General features: G+C 39.3%; 1 protein-coding gene across 4 annotated transcripts in view; it reads right to left on the bottom strand.

Moving 5' to 3' along the window:
• The window catches only part of LOC136866294 (sorting nexin-4), a 166599-nt gene extending 148793 nt beyond the window's left edge, over positions 1-17806 (bottom strand). For 2 of the 4 annotated variants that reach the window (XM_068226685.1, XM_067143124.2), the window contains exons 1-2: positions 17653-17806; positions 15948-16054 (exon numbers count right to left, since the gene is read on the bottom strand). In XM_068226685.1, coding sequence (XP_068082786.1) covers positions 15948-16054; positions 17653-17730 — 185 coding nt within the window. In that variant the 5' untranslated portion in view covers positions 17731-17806. Of the gene's footprint in view, positions 1-15947; positions 16055-17368; positions 17506-17652 lie in introns of those variants that run through there. The other 2 variants (XM_068226686.1, XM_068226687.1) reach the window with 2 other exon arrangements.
• Between the last annotated feature and the right edge of the window lie 947 nt (positions 17807-18753).

Below are 18753 nucleotides of genomic sequence, written 5' to 3'. Positions count from 1 at the left end.
TATCTTAAACTAAGAGTCCATAAAAATGATTACAAGAAAATGCACCTAATCATTCTCATTTATGACACATACGAATAATATTTATATCACACCGACACACGCAACAAAATGCAAAATAGTTTCATTTATTAGACCATAAAATGAACAGAAATTTATAGCAATCTCTGAACACTTGGAGATAATGTTTGTTATATTCTTTTGGCCATAACATGAAGAGAAAATACCAGAAACTGTCACCAACACAACTCCCTGAAATACATTCAACTCATTAAAACTGTGCACCGAAATATGCTAAACTACCACATACAAAACAATTCAATATATCTCATACCTTATTAACATAATGACTTTGACAATTGGGTGGGGGGGCACAGAAACGCACGAAAACACACGTGGCCTATAACTCCAAAGAAACTATGCACAGAAACAATGTTTAACAGCGTGCGAACCACACAATAACAAACTCATTCTTTCGTCCCGATTAACTAAGTCGCAAATGCGTGCGAGCCTCTCTAGCTTGCAGGACGATTTCCGTCCCGAATCCCCAGCTGTAGTGCGCACACGCTGCTGTGGTGAGCGGGAAACACGGTATATGAAGGCGACAGACGATAGATACTCTAGCGAAATAAAACATCAAATAAATACGCTTGAAAATGAGGTTGCGTAAATTACACAAGCACATAAGAATTTATACTTTATCCTAGGGAAGAGTATTGACCATACTGGAGGTTATATTGGTCAAAAATAGGAAGAAATAAAAATAAATCGGAAAATCAGAAGACGAGTTAAAAAATTGAAAGTTTCCGGGTATATCGGAAGGGTTGGCAGGTATGGTATTCTGACAAGAATACCAACGTCATTGTAGTGACCTATGTCGAGTTAAGTTTCAATATTTTTCTGTGTCTGTTACAGCATCAGGGGAAAATGGATGGGTGGATTTTTATAAAAGTATTTCAATTCAGAATAAGGTCGAGCAGGATCTTAGCTGTAAGTTGTCCAAGAAATTTCACCAGGGGGGAGTGCTTCACAGGGGCCTGAAGCATAAAACTATCTCTCTCACAGTTGGTTTTACAAGAAAATAGCTCATGATTAATTTTTGTTCTATATTTCCTTCTGAGACAGCAAAAAATATCAGTGGCAGTCATGTGAAAGTTTAAGTCAAAGAGCCGGTAATTAGCTCAACAGACTGTACAGAGAGTTGCTATGGATACTGTTCCGGCAAATATTTGGCTTTCTTTTATACAGGAAGTGAAGAGATCAATTCAAGATCAGAAATAACACAAAAATTATAGTCTTTTCCCTGCTCTCTACTCATAAAGCATGACGAAAGCTGTACATCCCACTAATGACCCCGATGGTCACTGTTGGTGACTGGTTGGATTCTGATTAATCAGGAAACATTGATAGTGACAGGATTAGGTTAGAGTTTGGCTATGTCACCCAGATACCTTAATATTGACTACTGTCAGTGTCAAAATTACTGTCAAGGATGGTAGAGTTAGTGTTTGTAACAAAATTACTGATAAACTTACTGGGTGGTTCAGTCCTCTTTCTCTGAAAGCACTGTATGTTTTGTAATATATGAAACCATCCCTTTTCAGTTTCAATTCACAAGGGAAGGGTGCATACCGGGGAATCACAGATCTTATGTAACCTTTGCACACACATTAAATGAGCCAAGGATAACACAACCGCCAAAATATTTATTTCGGAAATTAACTTACACGACCTACAGAAAACGTTAAAATTTTCATGTCTGAATTGGCGTGCTTGGCCACGCAGGACTGTAGTGCGTGCCGAGTTCACTCGCCAAGGAACCTTTCTTTTTATTCTGCTAGTAACTGCGTAGCACATGAAAATGATGTAGCGGCATGAAGAGAAATAATTTAATCCCTCCATAGATTTTGGGTCAATAAAGGCAACATAATAAGATTGTTATGGAGAAAAAGATTAATCAATATCTTATAGTTTCTGCAACATTGATACTCGTCGTAGAAATGCTGAAAGCACAAAGCAGTTCTACCAAAAAAACACCTAACGAAGCGAGGATAAGGGCGAATGGAACTTGTTAAGTCACTGCTTTCAAGTCAATATTGCACAGGATGCTCAATGGCTCCTGGGTTTTTGAATAAGTACTGGCTTTGGTACAAAGCTTACTGCCACAAGGCATGAAAACAAGGAGATGACAGTGGTATGTCAGATTGAAATTTTAAGATGGTGTTTCTCTGTGCCAAAATATCAAATTCAAAGTGTCAGATAATATACGTACAATGCCTTTCCATACTCTAAACCCATATACATCTAGTACACAGTAAGCTGTGGCACCAGGAGCGATCATCATCAGCTGTACAGTATCTTCATTTGGGCCGATGACCTTCAATGTTAGGCCCCTTAAAACAACAAGCATCATCATCATCATCAGTATCTTCATTTTGTATAGATTTATGTCCAGAAAAGGAATCCAGAATGAGCGCACCTTTACAGGATGGTGTATTTTTGCTTGAATACGCCATTAAGACATTCATTCAGTTATGTCGCGCATTCCTATCTACGAAATGTCACTGTAAAATTTGTCACAAATGGAACATAATAATTGCCTTTACACAGTTGAAGTCTGAAATCTACGGTAAATTGAGAAATATTTCATTTTTGGAGAATATTATGTATACCTTTACAAGTACTTTTGGTGCTACGCTCACAGTAACACACATGTCCTTTGTTTGTCTTACACTTTCTACAATTTCATGTGTGATGTCTGTATTCACTGAATTTCTTTGCTTTCATTTCATTGCTTCAGCATTTGCCTCATTGAAGAACGAAATAACATCGTGAATGCTGTTGACCTCCATTTTGCTGTTTGAACTGGCCGCACTAGTCATATGGACACAGATAATGAGAATCCACAGACATAGCACTCCCATTCCTCGGTGCTAGCCCTGGACCTCAAGAAATTAACAAAAGACGGCACCAGCAGCGGAATACGACATAAAGGAGTCCTTAATGGTTATGAATTTCATGTTTTTGGTCCGTATTGAACTGAGAATAATATATAAGTAATAATAATAACAACGTAAACGTTTCCACCTTTTCAATACTAAAATATATTCACAAAATTATAAATTACACGGTACTAGTTTCGACCCATCTAGGGGTCATCATCAGCCGTATTGGAGCAAAGATCACTTTTGGCGAAATCCTAAGAAAATGTTATTTTAAAGAATAACAAGTGAAATGAGATGTTATTATGGTAATAGTTAATAATACAAGGAATATACATACTAAGAGGTTTTTAACAAAGAATAAAGTATAAATGGGGTGTTGTAAAAATTATAATCATGGAAATCAGTAAGTTCTTGTATTGAAATGAAATATGGCTTAGGAAGAGAGCTTAAGGTGGGGCTGAAGGGTGCGGGAGAAAGTGTAATTGTCTTGGAAAAGTACCTTTGATTAAATTTAGGATTGAGTTTAGGTTGGCTGCAATATTGTTTCTGAGGAAAGTGATAAAGTGTCCTATGGACATCCTCGTATTAGCAAACAAGGGCCCTTTACTCAACATAATGGAAAATTACTACATACACCTAGACCAATACTTTAATGCCAGTCACAATCTCAATGAAATCTCAGAGAAACCCAACATACTCTTCGATCTATTTATCACTTTCCTCAGAAACAATATTGCAGCCAACCTAAACTCAATCCTAAATTTAATCAAAGGTACTTTTCCAAGACAATTACACTTTCTCCCGCACCCTTCAGCCCCACCTTAAGCCCTCTTCCTAAGCCATATTTCATTTCAATACAAGAACTTACTGATTTCCATGATTATAATTTTTACAACACCCCATTTATACTTTATTCTTTGTTAAAAACCTCTTAGTATGTATATTCCTTGTATTATTAACAATTACCATAATAACATCTCATTTCACTTGTTATTCTTTAAAATAACATTTTCTTAGGATTTCGCCAAAAGTGATCTTTGCTCCAATACGGCTGATGATGACCCCTAGATGGGTCGAAACTAGTACCGTGTAATTTATAATTTTGTGAATATATTTTAGTATTGAAAAGGTGGAAACGTTTACGTTGTTATTATTATTACTTATATATTATTATAAAGGAGTCCTGTCTACAGGCCTCAAGTATGTATTCATATTTCTCTAATAACAACGGTATTTCTTAATTTACCGCAGATTTTTCACTTCATTTAAGTAAAAGCAATTATTATGTTCCATTTGTGACAAATTTTACAGTGACATTTCGTAGATAGGAATGCGCGACGTAACCCATTCATTCACTTGTATAGATCTCACTTTTTCGATTTAGTGGACCAACATGAATATTTTGATGCGAAAACGTGGGGTTTTTTTTTCACAGTCTTACTAAACACACATTTCGACTCTTAAAGTGATGCATAAAGGCCCCATAAGTTTGTCACTTGCAGTAACTGTTGGCATTATGGTGTAACTGATTTTCCCCCTTTTAAAGTCAATGGCCCTTCCTGTATATATATCTCTAGGCTGAACCCACTCTGATCACTGTTTCATATGTTTTAGGGGCCGTAGGACTCGAAAACAGATTTAACTCCTCCTACGAATATTTCTGCTTCTGCCACGGAAAAAGAAGACCAACAAAGAAGTAGTGCTTTGTTCTTTATCGTCGTTAGGCTACAGATATTTTTGGAGGCATAATACCATTGCACTTCTTAAAGTTACGTACCAAGTGTGGCATGCTTTAAACCCTGTGCATTCTTCAAGAGCAACTTGCATAGCCCACTGCTGGATGATCACATTAAGAATTATTCTATAATAATGTTGATGGGTAAAATCAATTTTTTTTGTGACAGCACATACTATTACTCTCAATTGGAAGTGATGCACCAAAAAGGGATCTCAATATCCATTGCAAAGAACTTCACACACAAAGTGAAAACAAGGCCTTAAAAATAGGTTTCCCTTTCAAATTCCTTGAAGATGCTGTACGACCGGAATTCTGGCCAAATAGAACAATCGTAAGAAGATTTCGTTTTCGGAGAGCAAACCGTGCTGAAGGAAGAGAACTACAATAAACATACACATATGCTCCTATGGAACACTGAAGGCATAAAAAAATGCTCTGCCTCTCTTTCCAATAGAGACATTAAGCAACTACAACGCCATTATACTGACAAACATTCTTAACACAGAATTTCAACATTCAAGGATATTATGGAATTCATTCGTTCACTCGTCAGACCACAGGAAGACCATCAGGAGGGGTCTCCATCTTTCTCAAACCAAACGTAGGGAAAATAAAACAAATAATAAAAGAAGAAAACACAGTAAAGACCAGCCTACTATCAATCATTGGCATGTATGTTCAACCACATATGTCAACAGAGGACACAATCGAAAGAATAACGGAGGCCTTGTCACAAACGCAAACAGATGATAGAGTAATCTTCGCAGGCGACCTAAATGCAAGAATAGACAAACCAACCGTCAGAACAGAATTGATTAAAGAGGCTCTGGAAGAAGCCGGCTATGTCCTTGTTAACAGTCCCTACATGAAAACGTACATAGCCTCGAATGGAAGCAGCGCCATAGATTTAGTCTTTTACAGAGGTACAGACATTTAAAAAAAAGCAAAAGTCAAAAAGCATTATGGACTTCAGCCATAGCTCCGATTAGGAAACATGTACCAATCTCGACAGTCTTTGAAATTACTCATAAAGATCAATTGCCAACACAACCAAGTAAGAAAATATCCAGGAAATTAGATCCAGAGAAACTAAGACATATCGGTGATGAGATAGATAAAGCCAGGCTATTAGTTCAACGACGTGAACTAACTGAAGCAGTAGAAATGTGTACAAGAACCCTTCAATCATGTCAAACTCACACGAAAGTAAGGAGATCACAACCATGGTTCAATAAAGACTGTTACAATGAACGGAAAAAGACCCTCCTGGCACTACATCGAGCGAAGAACACATCAAACCCGAGTCACCTGGCCCAATACGCCGAACAAAGAAGGAAATATAAATCACTAATCAAGAAAACAAGAACAGAGTACATTGAGGAAGACGCCAGGAGACGTGCTGCAAACGCCCAAAATGACCCATTCCTAGTGCTTAGGAAACCAAAAACTTCAGCATCAAATAATATCTCAATGGAGTCATAGGAAAACCATTTCAAAAGCATTCTCAGCCTCCAACACCGATCAACAGCTTTTGAATTAACTCCAGTAACAATGACAGGAAATCACATCCCCATAACGAGGCACGAAATATATAATACAATAACAGCAGCAAAAAATGGACAGGCCCCTGGCCCAGACAGCATTTGCACAGAACACCTGAAAGACTCTACCTGTCATGCTAGACTACTGGGTAGAACTATTCAACACATGCATGCACACTGGGGAAATTCCAGAGCAATGGAGATTGTCAACAATCAAAATGATATTTAAGAAAGGAGAAACTGACAATCCTGATTCATATCGAGGTATAGCCCTCGAAAATACATCATTCAAAATCTTCATGAAAATCTTAACAATTAGGCTTGCAGACTCCCAGATACCAGAAAATCAATTCGGCTTCCGAAAGGGAAGAAGCACACTACATGCCGTAAAATACCTAATAGAACAAGTCCAAGATACATTGAGGCATCCAGGAAAGAAATATTTTGTAGTCTTCGTACACTATCATAAGGCTTTTGACCTTGTTGATAGAGCAACACTCATCCGGAAACTCAATTACCTAATAGGAGCTACACATCCGATAGCAATCAATCTCGAATATCCTCAAATATAACTATGTCCAAATATCAGACAACATAACCCTATCCAAAAACGTAACCCAAACAAACGGAGTCCTACAAGGTGACCCAATCAGCCCAATTTTATTCAACATCATGACAGCAGACATCGCAGAAATAATCACAGATACCTCAGCATTGCTTATACTTTACGCAGATGATATGGCAATAGGCTCAGAAAACATAGAAGAGCTCCAAGAGGTCCTCAATAGGCTCACATCATGGGCAGAAAGAAATGGTTTGCAAATAAACCACAACAAAACTAAACAAATGACCTTTAGGAAAGGAGGAAAACATGCACCTAAAAATACAATAACCATGCACAACAAACCTCTGGAAGTAGTGCCGAAATTCAAGTACCTTGGAGTCACCCTCCAAACTACTCTAACATCCTACAATATCCACGTCAAAGAAAGAGCAGCCGCAGCAATAAAAGCCATCTACAACATTCAACAACCTCAACAAATATCATTGGGTACAGCAATGCTACTGTTCAGAACAGCCATATCACCAATAGCAACCTATGGGATTAGCATCACCTGGGAAAAACTCACACTCAGCGACCTGATGACAACAGAAAAAGTCAAGTCCCGATATCTCAAGAGAATACTAGGCATTGGGAAGTCAGCCCCTTCAAGGTTAACATATGTTCTAACCAAGGAGGACTACTTCATTGACGATATCAAAACACAGTTTTGTCTACCAAACACCAAGCCCTACGAGAATGCACGCCAAACTTTAAACGAGAAAAGGAATGCTATTTGGTCCGACTTCTATTCCACGGACGCTATGACGGAAGAGTGGAAGCAAGCAAATTACGAGCTAGAGCACGTAACTACACGTTACGCCACTCATGGATTTCACCACAGATTCTGCCAAACCAAAAACTTCCACCAGCCGAACGAAGACTGTATATGTAACCTGTGCAACGATCATTGTGAAAGATACCATGCACAAAACTGCAAAATGAGGACAACCTCAATAATAAGAATGGCATTAGCATAGTTGACCATCTGTACAAAAACTGTTTTTGCACATTGTGTGCTTTTCATTTAATAATAATAATATCAATTGAAATAATAAATAATGTGGTTCAACCTATTCAATACAAGTAAATAAGAAATGTAGTGTTACATTCTTAAGCGGAAGCGGTACCAGTTTCAACCACCAATCTGGGACAATTGTTTTCTACATCAACTGTTCTAAAGAATCTACAAGATCCTAGTTATATACTTCAATTATATTAAATTGTATTATATATATTTTCGCAACCGAAACAATTACCGGCTTGATCATTAAGCTATTCACCGAGTTTCGTCGGTATTTGAAAGCACAGTGCCGGACATGAGAATGTTCTACACATTTTTGGGACTTCATATTTATTAAATTGTGTTGTGACTTCGCGCCTGATAGTATATGCAGGCTGGCTCACTTAACTGTTCACACCTCTTCTCGTAAACATTTTGAGGCATAGTGCCGAACATTGCGTGTGTTGAGCTACTTTTCAGAAGATTGCTCCTTAATTCATATAAGTGACTGACCTACTTCTTCTAGATTTTACGATTTAAAATCACGCAGTGCTAATCCCCATTATCTTATATTGCTTCAACTGTTTTTGTGAAAGACTCTTCCTTTAATTTCTTGTTTTCCTATGCATTGTTTTTTAATTTTTATTCGGCTGATGATGATCCAGATTGGTGGTCGAAACCGGTACTGCTTCCGCTTATAATTAAATAAGAATGTAAACACCACATTTCTTATTTACTTGTATTGAATAGGTTGAACCATTTTATTTGTTATTGATATTGTGATACAGTTCAATACCGAACATCATGAAATTTTAATCTTTAAAATGGGATCTAACATACATTTTTTCCAAAAGTGAGGTTTCTTCAGAATACAGATCTATTTGGACGTTCCTGCATAGTAGCATCGTCATGTGGAAGAATTCAGAACTTGTTGCTATGCTAGAGGGTGGAAAACTTCTGTCTCGCACGGAAAAAGGATCTAACTCCAGTCCAAAATGGTGTTTTTTGCAATTAACTCATAATAGAGATTTTGGTGGTTAGACCCCTATTCGGCACATTGCTTCATTTGTTGTGCCACGTCCCACTGTTCTTTACACGCTTTCCCATAGGCCTATAGAAATAATTTTTTGCTTTTGACATGGTGGAACTTTTGTTTCACCAACGAAAACTAAAGCAGGCCCCACTTACCACTTCTCCAATATTGGACAATCTTCCTTTTGTATTCAATACCTGTAAGTTCGTCTTTAGCATTCCCTGGTTGACTATGATGACCTCCTACCAAATATTCGTCATCGGAATAGTTTGCTTCAGGATCACATGACATGTCATTTGAGATAAAAGTGACATGACATGCTGTCTATGTAAACGTTACTTCTGATGACACCTGTAAAAAATTCACACACAAGCTTTGAAACGGAAGCAAACCTACAAATAAACAGACCCACCAATATACCGTCAATAGCATCCAGCTATGTTCTTTAACGCTGAAAGGCTTAATATGAAATGTTACATATTTTTCTTCCAATGCAAAAATAACTTTGCCTATGTTGATTACCATTATACAAACAACCACTTGTTCCATACATGGACTATAAGTATATGTCAGCATGGCCTCAAATCAGCTGCTGGACAGTGCAAGTTGCGGGTAGGATGTGAAGTAGAGGTCTCTCGACAAGTGAACCCAGCACCCGGTGCAGCACTGCTTAGCCAAGCGTGTTGAAATGGCGTATGGCTTTTAGTGCCGGGAGTGTCCGAGGACATGTTCGGCTCGCCAGATGCAGGTCTTTCGATTTGACTCCCGTAGGCGACCTGCGCGTCATGATGAGGATGAAATTATGATGAAGACGACACATACACCCAGCCCACGTGCCAGAGAAATTAACCAATGGTGGTTAAAATTCCCGACCCTGCCGGGAATCGAACCCGGGACCCCTGTGACCAAAGGCCAGCATGCTAACCATTTAGCCATGGAGCCAGACGCCGAGCCTGTTAATTCAAACATACAAATTTTAACACATTCCGTGCATCACACAAGCTAATTTCTGGAAGAAGTATTTTGGCCATTGTGTTATTCTTGACTCATTGAACATATGTGTAAAATTTACATAAGATCGGTGATTCCCCGGTATGCACCTTTCCCTCGTCAGTTAATTTGTAACTGTGCTTCTTCAGTGTGCCAAAACTAACTTTTAGTAATAATTTTATAAACTATCTGAAAAAGAAAAACATATGGTAACAGTAATATACTTCAAAAAGAAACAACTTCCAGATACGAAAATATGTACCAATGGGTGGAAGACATACAAGCTCCGAGGGGAGGGATACTACATGAGACTATTTTAATTAAGTTGTTTCTTTTTCAAGTGCGAGAGGTGTACTATATTGTTTTACACTATTTTTTGCAAAGGTTGCGGCAGAAATACCTGACAAATTTCAGACGTAAATAACTTGGCAACACAACAAGCCATTCACAATTTTGCTGTGCAGTTTAAAAGAGCAGGGTTTGCCAATTATGTCACATACAGTAGATTTGAGCAAACTAAAGGTCGTATTGGCCACAGCTTTCAAACAGGTGTTATTGTCGTGGTGCGCGCGGTCTTGGCCTTGGAGAACACTTTCATCGCCTCGTCCGGGCTAGTCAGTCAGCCAGTCACTAGCATGGAGTGGAGTGGTGAACACCGAGGTTTTGCGATTTCAAAAATGCCGACTTTGTTACCACAACACAGTGTTTGTTTCGCAGACACTTCGGTTTCTGTCGACATGACAAAGTTCCGAGCAGGAACACCATTCTGTTCTGGGTGAACAGTTTGAGAAAAGGTGGTTCGTGTGTGAAAACGAAGCCGCCTGGTAGGCCTCTTAGTGTCCAAACACCAGAGACCGTCCATGCAGTGAGACACACTGCTACGCAATCTCCTCAACGTTCGGTGCATAGACATTCACGTGCTATGGGACTCTCGAATTGCACCATAAGGAGGATTTTACACGCAGACGTGAAGTTCCATCCGTACAAAATGGTGGTGTTCAGAAACTCAGTGAATATGATTGGACCAACCGCAGAGCGTGTTGTGACACTATCCTGGAAGCTGTAGCAGCTGACACCAATGTCCTGGCAAGTGATGAAGCATACTTTCATTTGACAGGCTATGTTAATAAACAACCAATCCTCAACAGCTCCATGAGCGACCTCTCCACAGCAAGCGTATTACTGTTTGGTGCGCTGTCGCTGATTTTGGAATTGTTGGCCTTTACTTTGTTGAAGAGGAGGACAGAACTGTAACAGTAACATCAGATCGTTAAGTACAGCTGTTACGCAACTTCCTGCAGCCGACACTCACCGACTTAGGGAATCCTGCTGTGTGGTTCCAACAAGATGGTGCCACTGCACACACAGCCAGGGCGTCGTTGGGTCTCCTCAGAGAAATGTTTCCAGGACGTCTTATCTCCTTATGGGGTGACATTCCATGGCCAGCCCGTTTCCCTGACCTCGTCCCATGCAATTTCCTTCTCTGGGGATATTTGAAGGATCGAGTCTTCCAACGTAAGCCGCGAACACTACATGACCTGAAAGCTGCCATCCGCGAAGAAATCGAGGCAATACCATAAGACTTGCTCAAGCGAGTCATGCGGAACTTCTGGGAGAGGCTTCAGAGGTGCATTGAACAGGACAGTCGGCATTTGGATGACATTAGTTTCAAAACCTAGTGTGTATGTGTATGTGTATGTGACGCAAATGGCAAACACTAATCTTTCCAACTGTGCAATAAATCTTTAAATGGCTTGTTGCGTTGCCGAGTTATTTACGTTTGAAATTCGTCAGGTATTTCTGCCGCACCCTGTACATCCGGGTATGGTTCACATTTCACGTTTAAAGGTGGCGATGTGTAACTAGTGTCTTGTTTCACCGTTTGGTAGCAGCACACCCAAAGGGGCCAACGAATGCACTCGCCATAGCCTTTTCACAACAACACTGTCAGCGTAGGAGCAGACAACATGGAAAGCAACCATCAGGGAGACCGCTATATGACTTTGTTCCTATGGAAAGAAGGCATGATCACTGCAGAAAATTCATCGGCGCTTGGTGGCAGTCTGTGGAGAATATGTGCCGTCATGGAAAACAGTTTACAACTGGGTGGAAGGTTGGAAAACAGGGCACACATCGGTGGACAAGGGAACCAGTTCTGGAAGGAATGTGACACTGTCAACACCAGCCAACATTGCCCGGGTCAAACAGGCCATCCAAGGAAACGAATGCATCACATTTAAAGAAATGGAGGCAGCCATGGCAATTAGCTGACAACCTGCAGCAGATCGTGCACGGCCACTTACAGTTGGAGAAGGTGTCATCTAGACTCTTGTCCGCAGACAAAAAGCACAGGCGTGTGGACGTGTGCAGAGGACTTTTGCAATGCCATGATCAAGATCCAGCCAACTTCATGGAACCTAAGTTATTTTTAAACAATATTTAAAAAAAGCACTGTATGTTACAAAAATCATGAAACATACCAATCATGTCCAACATTGTAGTGCCAATCTTAACTTCCTTGGCACTAACCGATTTCCTGCTTCTAAGCTCACTGTTATTTGTAATATTGACATGTTTGCTAATTACAGACTACTACTTCTTTTTCCTGAAGGCCTGAGTGGTGGAGCATGGAAATTTTCAGTGATTTTCTTTTTTTGTGTTTTTGAGAGTTTTGTTCAAGTATCTTGAGTTGTACTGACTCTACTACATCTAAATTTACCATTTTCCTTTCTATCAACTTTGATAATTTGTCTCATCTTTTTAACTTCTTCGTACGAAAGTATGTACGAATGTGTCAAAGAGATACAGCCAGCTCCGAGGAGGGATACATACATCAGACTGTTTATAAAACCTGATGATTTTGAAATCCATACCCAGAATTTTTAAGTTTAGAGGAAATCTTTGAAAACTGATGTTAAGAGAGTGGGGCAGGAGATGGGATATCCATTATGAAATTTTGAGTACCTGTATATCCAGAGGCAGTGCAACTTTGGATTCAAAATGCCCAGGGAAATCATGTCAATTTTCCCTCATGTCACACAGGCATATCCAATATGAGGAAGAGGGGATATGACTGAAGGACTACCTTCCGAACACTGGTGGGAAGTAGTGCTGTGGCTAGTGAGGGAACAGGCAGCAGCAGAGAGCACCGAGTGAGGACAGTGTGCGAACGGAGCTGCTACTGTCTATATTCCTCTACCTGGACAACCTATGGCTCATACAGAGAGCATAGCCACTTGTTGGCAGCCCTGAGAGCACTCGATGACGTAGGATGCCTGGGTGGAGGAGTGGTTGCAGCACATAACATAAACGTGCTTGCAACACCAAATACCCCCTGCAGCTTGTAGTAGGGTCTTTCTTTAGCAGCTTAATATCACACAAATTCAGAGTTGTTAATAATAATAATAATAATAATAATAATAATAATAATAATAATAATAATAATGGCTTTACGTCCCATTAACTACTTTTTTTACGGTTCTCAGAAACACCAAGGTACCAGAATTTTGTCCCGCAAGAGATCTTTACGTGCCAGAAAATCTACTGACACGAGGCTGACGTATTTGAGCATCTTCAAATACCGCCGGACTGAGCCAGGATCGAACCTGCCAAGTTCGGGTCAGAAGGCCAGCGCCTCAACAGTCTGAGCCACTCAGCCCAGTAAAAGATAAGTTATAGGCAACGTGCGAATTGTGGGGAAATAATGAAAAATCATTCTCTGTCAATGGTGAGGCTCAAGCTCTTCATCTCACGAATGCAAGCTTATAGCTGTACCACACAATCAACTTGTTCGTTGTAGCAGGATTTTGGCCCTGCTTATGATGCGAGGATGACAACAGTAGTTAAAGTACATTATTTCGTCTGCACTGCCGATTAGCCATCTGCTAGCCCCAATCTCAACCCCTCAAAGTACAAATTGCGGTCAGTGTTACAAAGCACAGTTTGCAACAAGAGGCACCAGCAATAATTGAAAGTTTCAGGTGCTAATGCAACAGATAATAGGACAGGAAGAGGTAAAATTTCCATTGATCATTCGCAAAAGATAGGTTAGAGATCTGAAATGGCACAGCTCGGACGATATTATTAGTAATAAACAAAAGTTGCCAATGTCTGAGAATTAAGATGAGAGAAGATCTTTGCTCTGGAGACATTATAATATTGGTCTGGACAAGACCATTAGTCTGCATAGGTTAGGATATGGACAGGTTAGGATATGGACTGGACAAGCCCACTCGCCTGAGGGAACATAAACGAAGCCCATATTAGGGCCGCGAGGTGGCCAACAGAGCTCTAATAATAATACTATTTGCTTTACGTCCCACTAACTACTCTTTTACATTTTCGGGGACACCAAGGTGCTGGAATTTAGTCCCGCAGGAGTTCTTTTATGTGCCAGTAAATCTACCGCCACGAGGCTGGCTTATTTCAAAACCTTCAAATACCACCGGACTGAGCCAGGATCGAACCTGCCATGTTGGGGTCAGAAGGCCAGCGCCTCAACCGTCTGAGCCACTCAGCCCGGCCAAGAGGGCTCTAGCAACCCCTGGAGCCCAGTTAAAATGTGACAAACATTATAAAGTAACAAGAAGTAATGTTATCCACCGCATGACATGACAAATTCAAACTGCACAGTTTTCTTATTTTTATAGTTACCGAACGTGCCAGCACTGAGACCAGATATGATACAAGCTCTACTGGAACAAATAGAAATTTTGACATTATAGCTGCCCAAGTCAGCCAAAAACCATACCGAAAATGGTCTCATTTCTCAGATTTACATAGTTTCTGTTTTAATACCTCTATATACTTAAGATTACTTCTACGAGTGGGTTATTGGGTCCCTGAAAAGTATTAAGGTAGGATCTCTTCAAGTATCATATCACGTTATTATTCTAAGCATTTTTTTTTCTACAATTAGCTTTACATCGCACCGACACAGGTAGGTCTTTTGGCGACAATAGGATAGGGAAGGCCTAGGAATGTGAAGGAAGCAACCGTGGCCTTAAGGTACAGCCCCAGCATTTACCTCGTGTGAAAATGGGAAACCACAGAAAAGCATCTTCAGAGCTGCCGACAGTGGGGCTCGAACCCACTATCTCCCGGATGCAAGCTCACAGCTGCATTCCCCTAAACGCACAGCCAACTCGCCCAGTTCTACACATTTTCAACTGCAATTGTTGACCACAAGGGCAAAAGTTCAGTTACTGCAATATTTTCTCAGCGCAGACATCTACACGCGATTACATTGTCATTTGTTCCTTTCTCGCCAACTTCTCATTGTGGATGTGATCAAGCGGTGCACAAGACCGCCCACTTTTGAACTTACGAACTTGTGACGGCTAGTGACCAAACCATTGGTCTGGAATGGTTAGGTCCGGCTAGTGACAAAACCATTGGTCTGGACTGAAAAGGTTAGGTTAGTGACAAAACCATTGGACTGGAATCAAGCAAAGGGGCCTCAAAGCGGCTGCTGGGCCTCTAGCACTCCATACGGTGAGAGCAGCGCATTGAAAAAGCTCAATAATTTATCATGCCTGCTAGTGGCAAAACTATTGATCTGTATTGTACATTGTTTCATTACAGATTGCACTTAGTTGTGTTTTTGTTGTGTGCGAGTTGGTAACGAAATGCACTTCACTTCACTGCTGGGAATTACATCATATCCGACTGTATCTCAGCCAATGGAAATGCTAATGTGCGCTTGAGCAATGAATAATGGCGTGTGATAAATTATATTAGGTTATAAATGTAAATGTACTTTGAGGGGATGGCGGGTGGGTCCCTGGCAGTTGCAGTGAACACATCTCTCCTCTACAAGGTATTCCACGTAAGAATTGTAACATTTCAAATCCCTTATGGTGCTATAAAATTTATGCCGCACATACTGAATTTCTACCAACAGAAGTATCACCCAGGAAGATCTTAAGCCAGATGTTTTGAAGATAAACTGGTGCTATTTGTCTTGAACATAGGCTATCAAGTGCAACATAAATTGGAAAAAATAGTCAACTTGCTCATAAAATATCTGGCAAGCACTTATGGGCCTTAGAGCACTAAATGCATAAGCTTTATGACATTTTCAGAAAGCGAGTTACTTACTTGGTCTCAATAAGGTAGACTGTGTAAAAATCCCTAATGTTTAAAGCTCCATTCTCTCTTTTTTCTGCTTCTGTTACAGATATTTCCATGTGATCCAACAGAGAATCCTGAAAAATAAAATATTAACAAATCCTATGCAGTATAGAAAATATCACAGCAGTAACAAAAGGGTTACAACATACAGTGCTAGTGAAATGACATGTTAATTTCTGTTTTTAAAATAAGATCATATGGGTTTCAAGGTAAATAAGGAGTAAAATTTGGAGACCGTTAGTAAATATTATTATTAAAATGTCAAAATATATATGTACATACCCTCGACTATATCGCTGGCTTTCTTCAGTGGCACTGTGCTTGAACATGCTGCCCTGTTACCTGTTGAAGTCCAGGGCTGATATCACAGAATGTCAAGTACTATGTCTGAAGTCTGAATATATCTGTCCATGACTGACATGGACAGTTCAAAGCCAAAACTGGAGGTGAAAAGTGTACGAAAGCTTTATTTCACTAAAAAATAGCATGACCCCTGGACCAATAATACTATTAATGAACTAATTATCGGCATAACTCTACAATACGTCCTAATGCAATGTCGTAATATATTACTGTTACAAACAAGGAATAAGTTATCTACAATGAATGAAAGCAAAAGACATCACAAGAGAGACATTCCATTCTACATTTTAAAAACAAAAGACTTGATAACACCCAGTGACCAAGTAAAGAAAGTCGTTTGCAATGTACATATATATAATTGATGTACTGATGTTTTAATGATATTTGCTACGGCTCACCAAATTTTTCACTTGATTTACCTTAAAACCATTGTTCTCTTGTATTTACAAAAGAAAGTAGCATAACATTTCACTATCACTAATGTGTGCCATAACCAACTAAAGAACTAGGGCCTACTTTGCTTATCAACTTACGGATACTAAAATGGCAGTAACGGGGGTCTAAATGGAGTCTGTAAGTATTTAACATAAAGAGGGTAAATAAAATTGAGGATTTGCAAGAATTGTACAACAAATTTGAAACTATAAATTCATACCAAGCTGTCAACATTCTTATGGAACCTATGTACTACAAGTTTATAAAAATCAAGTGGAGGAATCCATTCTTGTAAACGAGTACTCTAATATAAAATGTTTATTTGCTGCCTCATTCCAATCCAGCACAATCTGCCAGAAGTAGAATATGATTTTACTATTCCCACTAAAACAATGAAAACATCCAAACATGCGTATCCAAATTTTACAAGTAAGCTAAACCTAATTGCTTTAAAACAAATATATCAAGATAAATAAATATAAACGGTTTTGCATCACAGCCCAATAACAAACCTACCACCATGCCTCCGTTTAACATTTCCTCTAATCCCATGCCAGTTATTCACAAAAATCCAGGGAACATTTTCATACCTACTCAATACATCGGATGTAAACATTTGACAGCACAACAAAAACGAAGAATAATTGGCAAATGGGAATGTTTCCACACAAAATGCACTCAGTAGACAATAGATTTGGAACTAAATAATCGGATGTTTTCATTCTCGTCACTATAATATGAAAAAATATGATTAAAAATATACAAAATTCTACACAAAAACGGCACTGACAGTTCAAGTGTTAGATGTACCATTGCAAATAAAATCTGGGGAACGCTGATATAATAACAAATCCATGAAATTAACACCACTTACCTTTTTTTCATATTCTTGAGATTCAATATTTGCATTTACTTTCTCTTGAAAGTTTTCCCTCATAAAGTTGTCCTCCATTACACAAATCAGAAATTAATTGCGATAACTGCGCTAAGTAAAACAGGTGCCTACTGTCACTACCGTCCTTTACCAATGCACAGCCTACCTGTGCACTGATCATCGACCTCAACAACACGCTCTACACTCGCCAAAAAAAAATATAAAAAAATGCAAAAGTATTCGTAACAAAATGCACATAGAAAAATCAACCCTAGTAGTAACACACCAGCGCACCAGAAGCGCTACAAATAAGGAGTAGATGTTGATTATTGCCCGTTATTTCTACGAAGGGTATATTGAATGCTTGAAATAATAACATCCGAAGATACAATTTCTGCAACGCCTATGTGATAGAAAACTAAGATTATAGCTGTCTCTATATGTATGCCAGACATAGTTTAGTATCTCTTAAAAGGCCGGTCTCCACTGATTAAAATTTAACACCAACATGTTACATTTAACATGTTAACATTGACATTTATATTGTGATTGTGTCTTCCGATTGACTTTGCATGTTAACTCAGAATGTTGAGGTTAACACTTTTAAAATGTTGGCCTGGAGCGGAAAAAACGTAAAGTCAATTCGTTGTTCGTGAGATGTTGGCACAGCTTCGGCAACTTTCTTGCCGTTTCCATGTCAACAAATAGTCAAACGACAGAAACGACGTGCTTTTCGTGAAGTAGGATTATAGTTACAAAATTCCGCAACACTCATTCTCTTTGTTATAAGATACAAATACGGTACCGGTACGCGCACGCGTGTCATTCTTTCTGCACTATACTAAAACTTATAGTCAGGAGTTCAGGAGTGGAGCAAGATTACTTTCGACTTAATTAATAACGTACCGTAATAGAAATGCCTTGTTTGTGGGATGTCTCATCAAAGGAATACAGAGATAAAGCGAAGAAAGCCGACAGTTTCTAGGAACTCTTAATTATCTATAACTAGCTGATGTTCCCGTGCTTCGCTACGGAACTCTACATTGTATTGAGAACTGTAGGTTAGGAAGTGTCCACGTTGTGAGCAAGACTGTATTAAAT

Source organism: Anabrus simplex, chromosome 3 (genome assembly GCF_040414725.1).
Source record: "Anabrus simplex isolate iqAnaSimp1 chromosome 3, ASM4041472v1, whole genome shotgun sequence".
NCBI lineage: Eukaryota > Metazoa > Arthropoda > Insecta > Orthoptera > Tettigoniidae > Anabrus > Anabrus simplex.
Note: the sequence above shows the minus strand (reverse complement) of the source record. Positions and strands in the feature narration are given on the sequence as shown.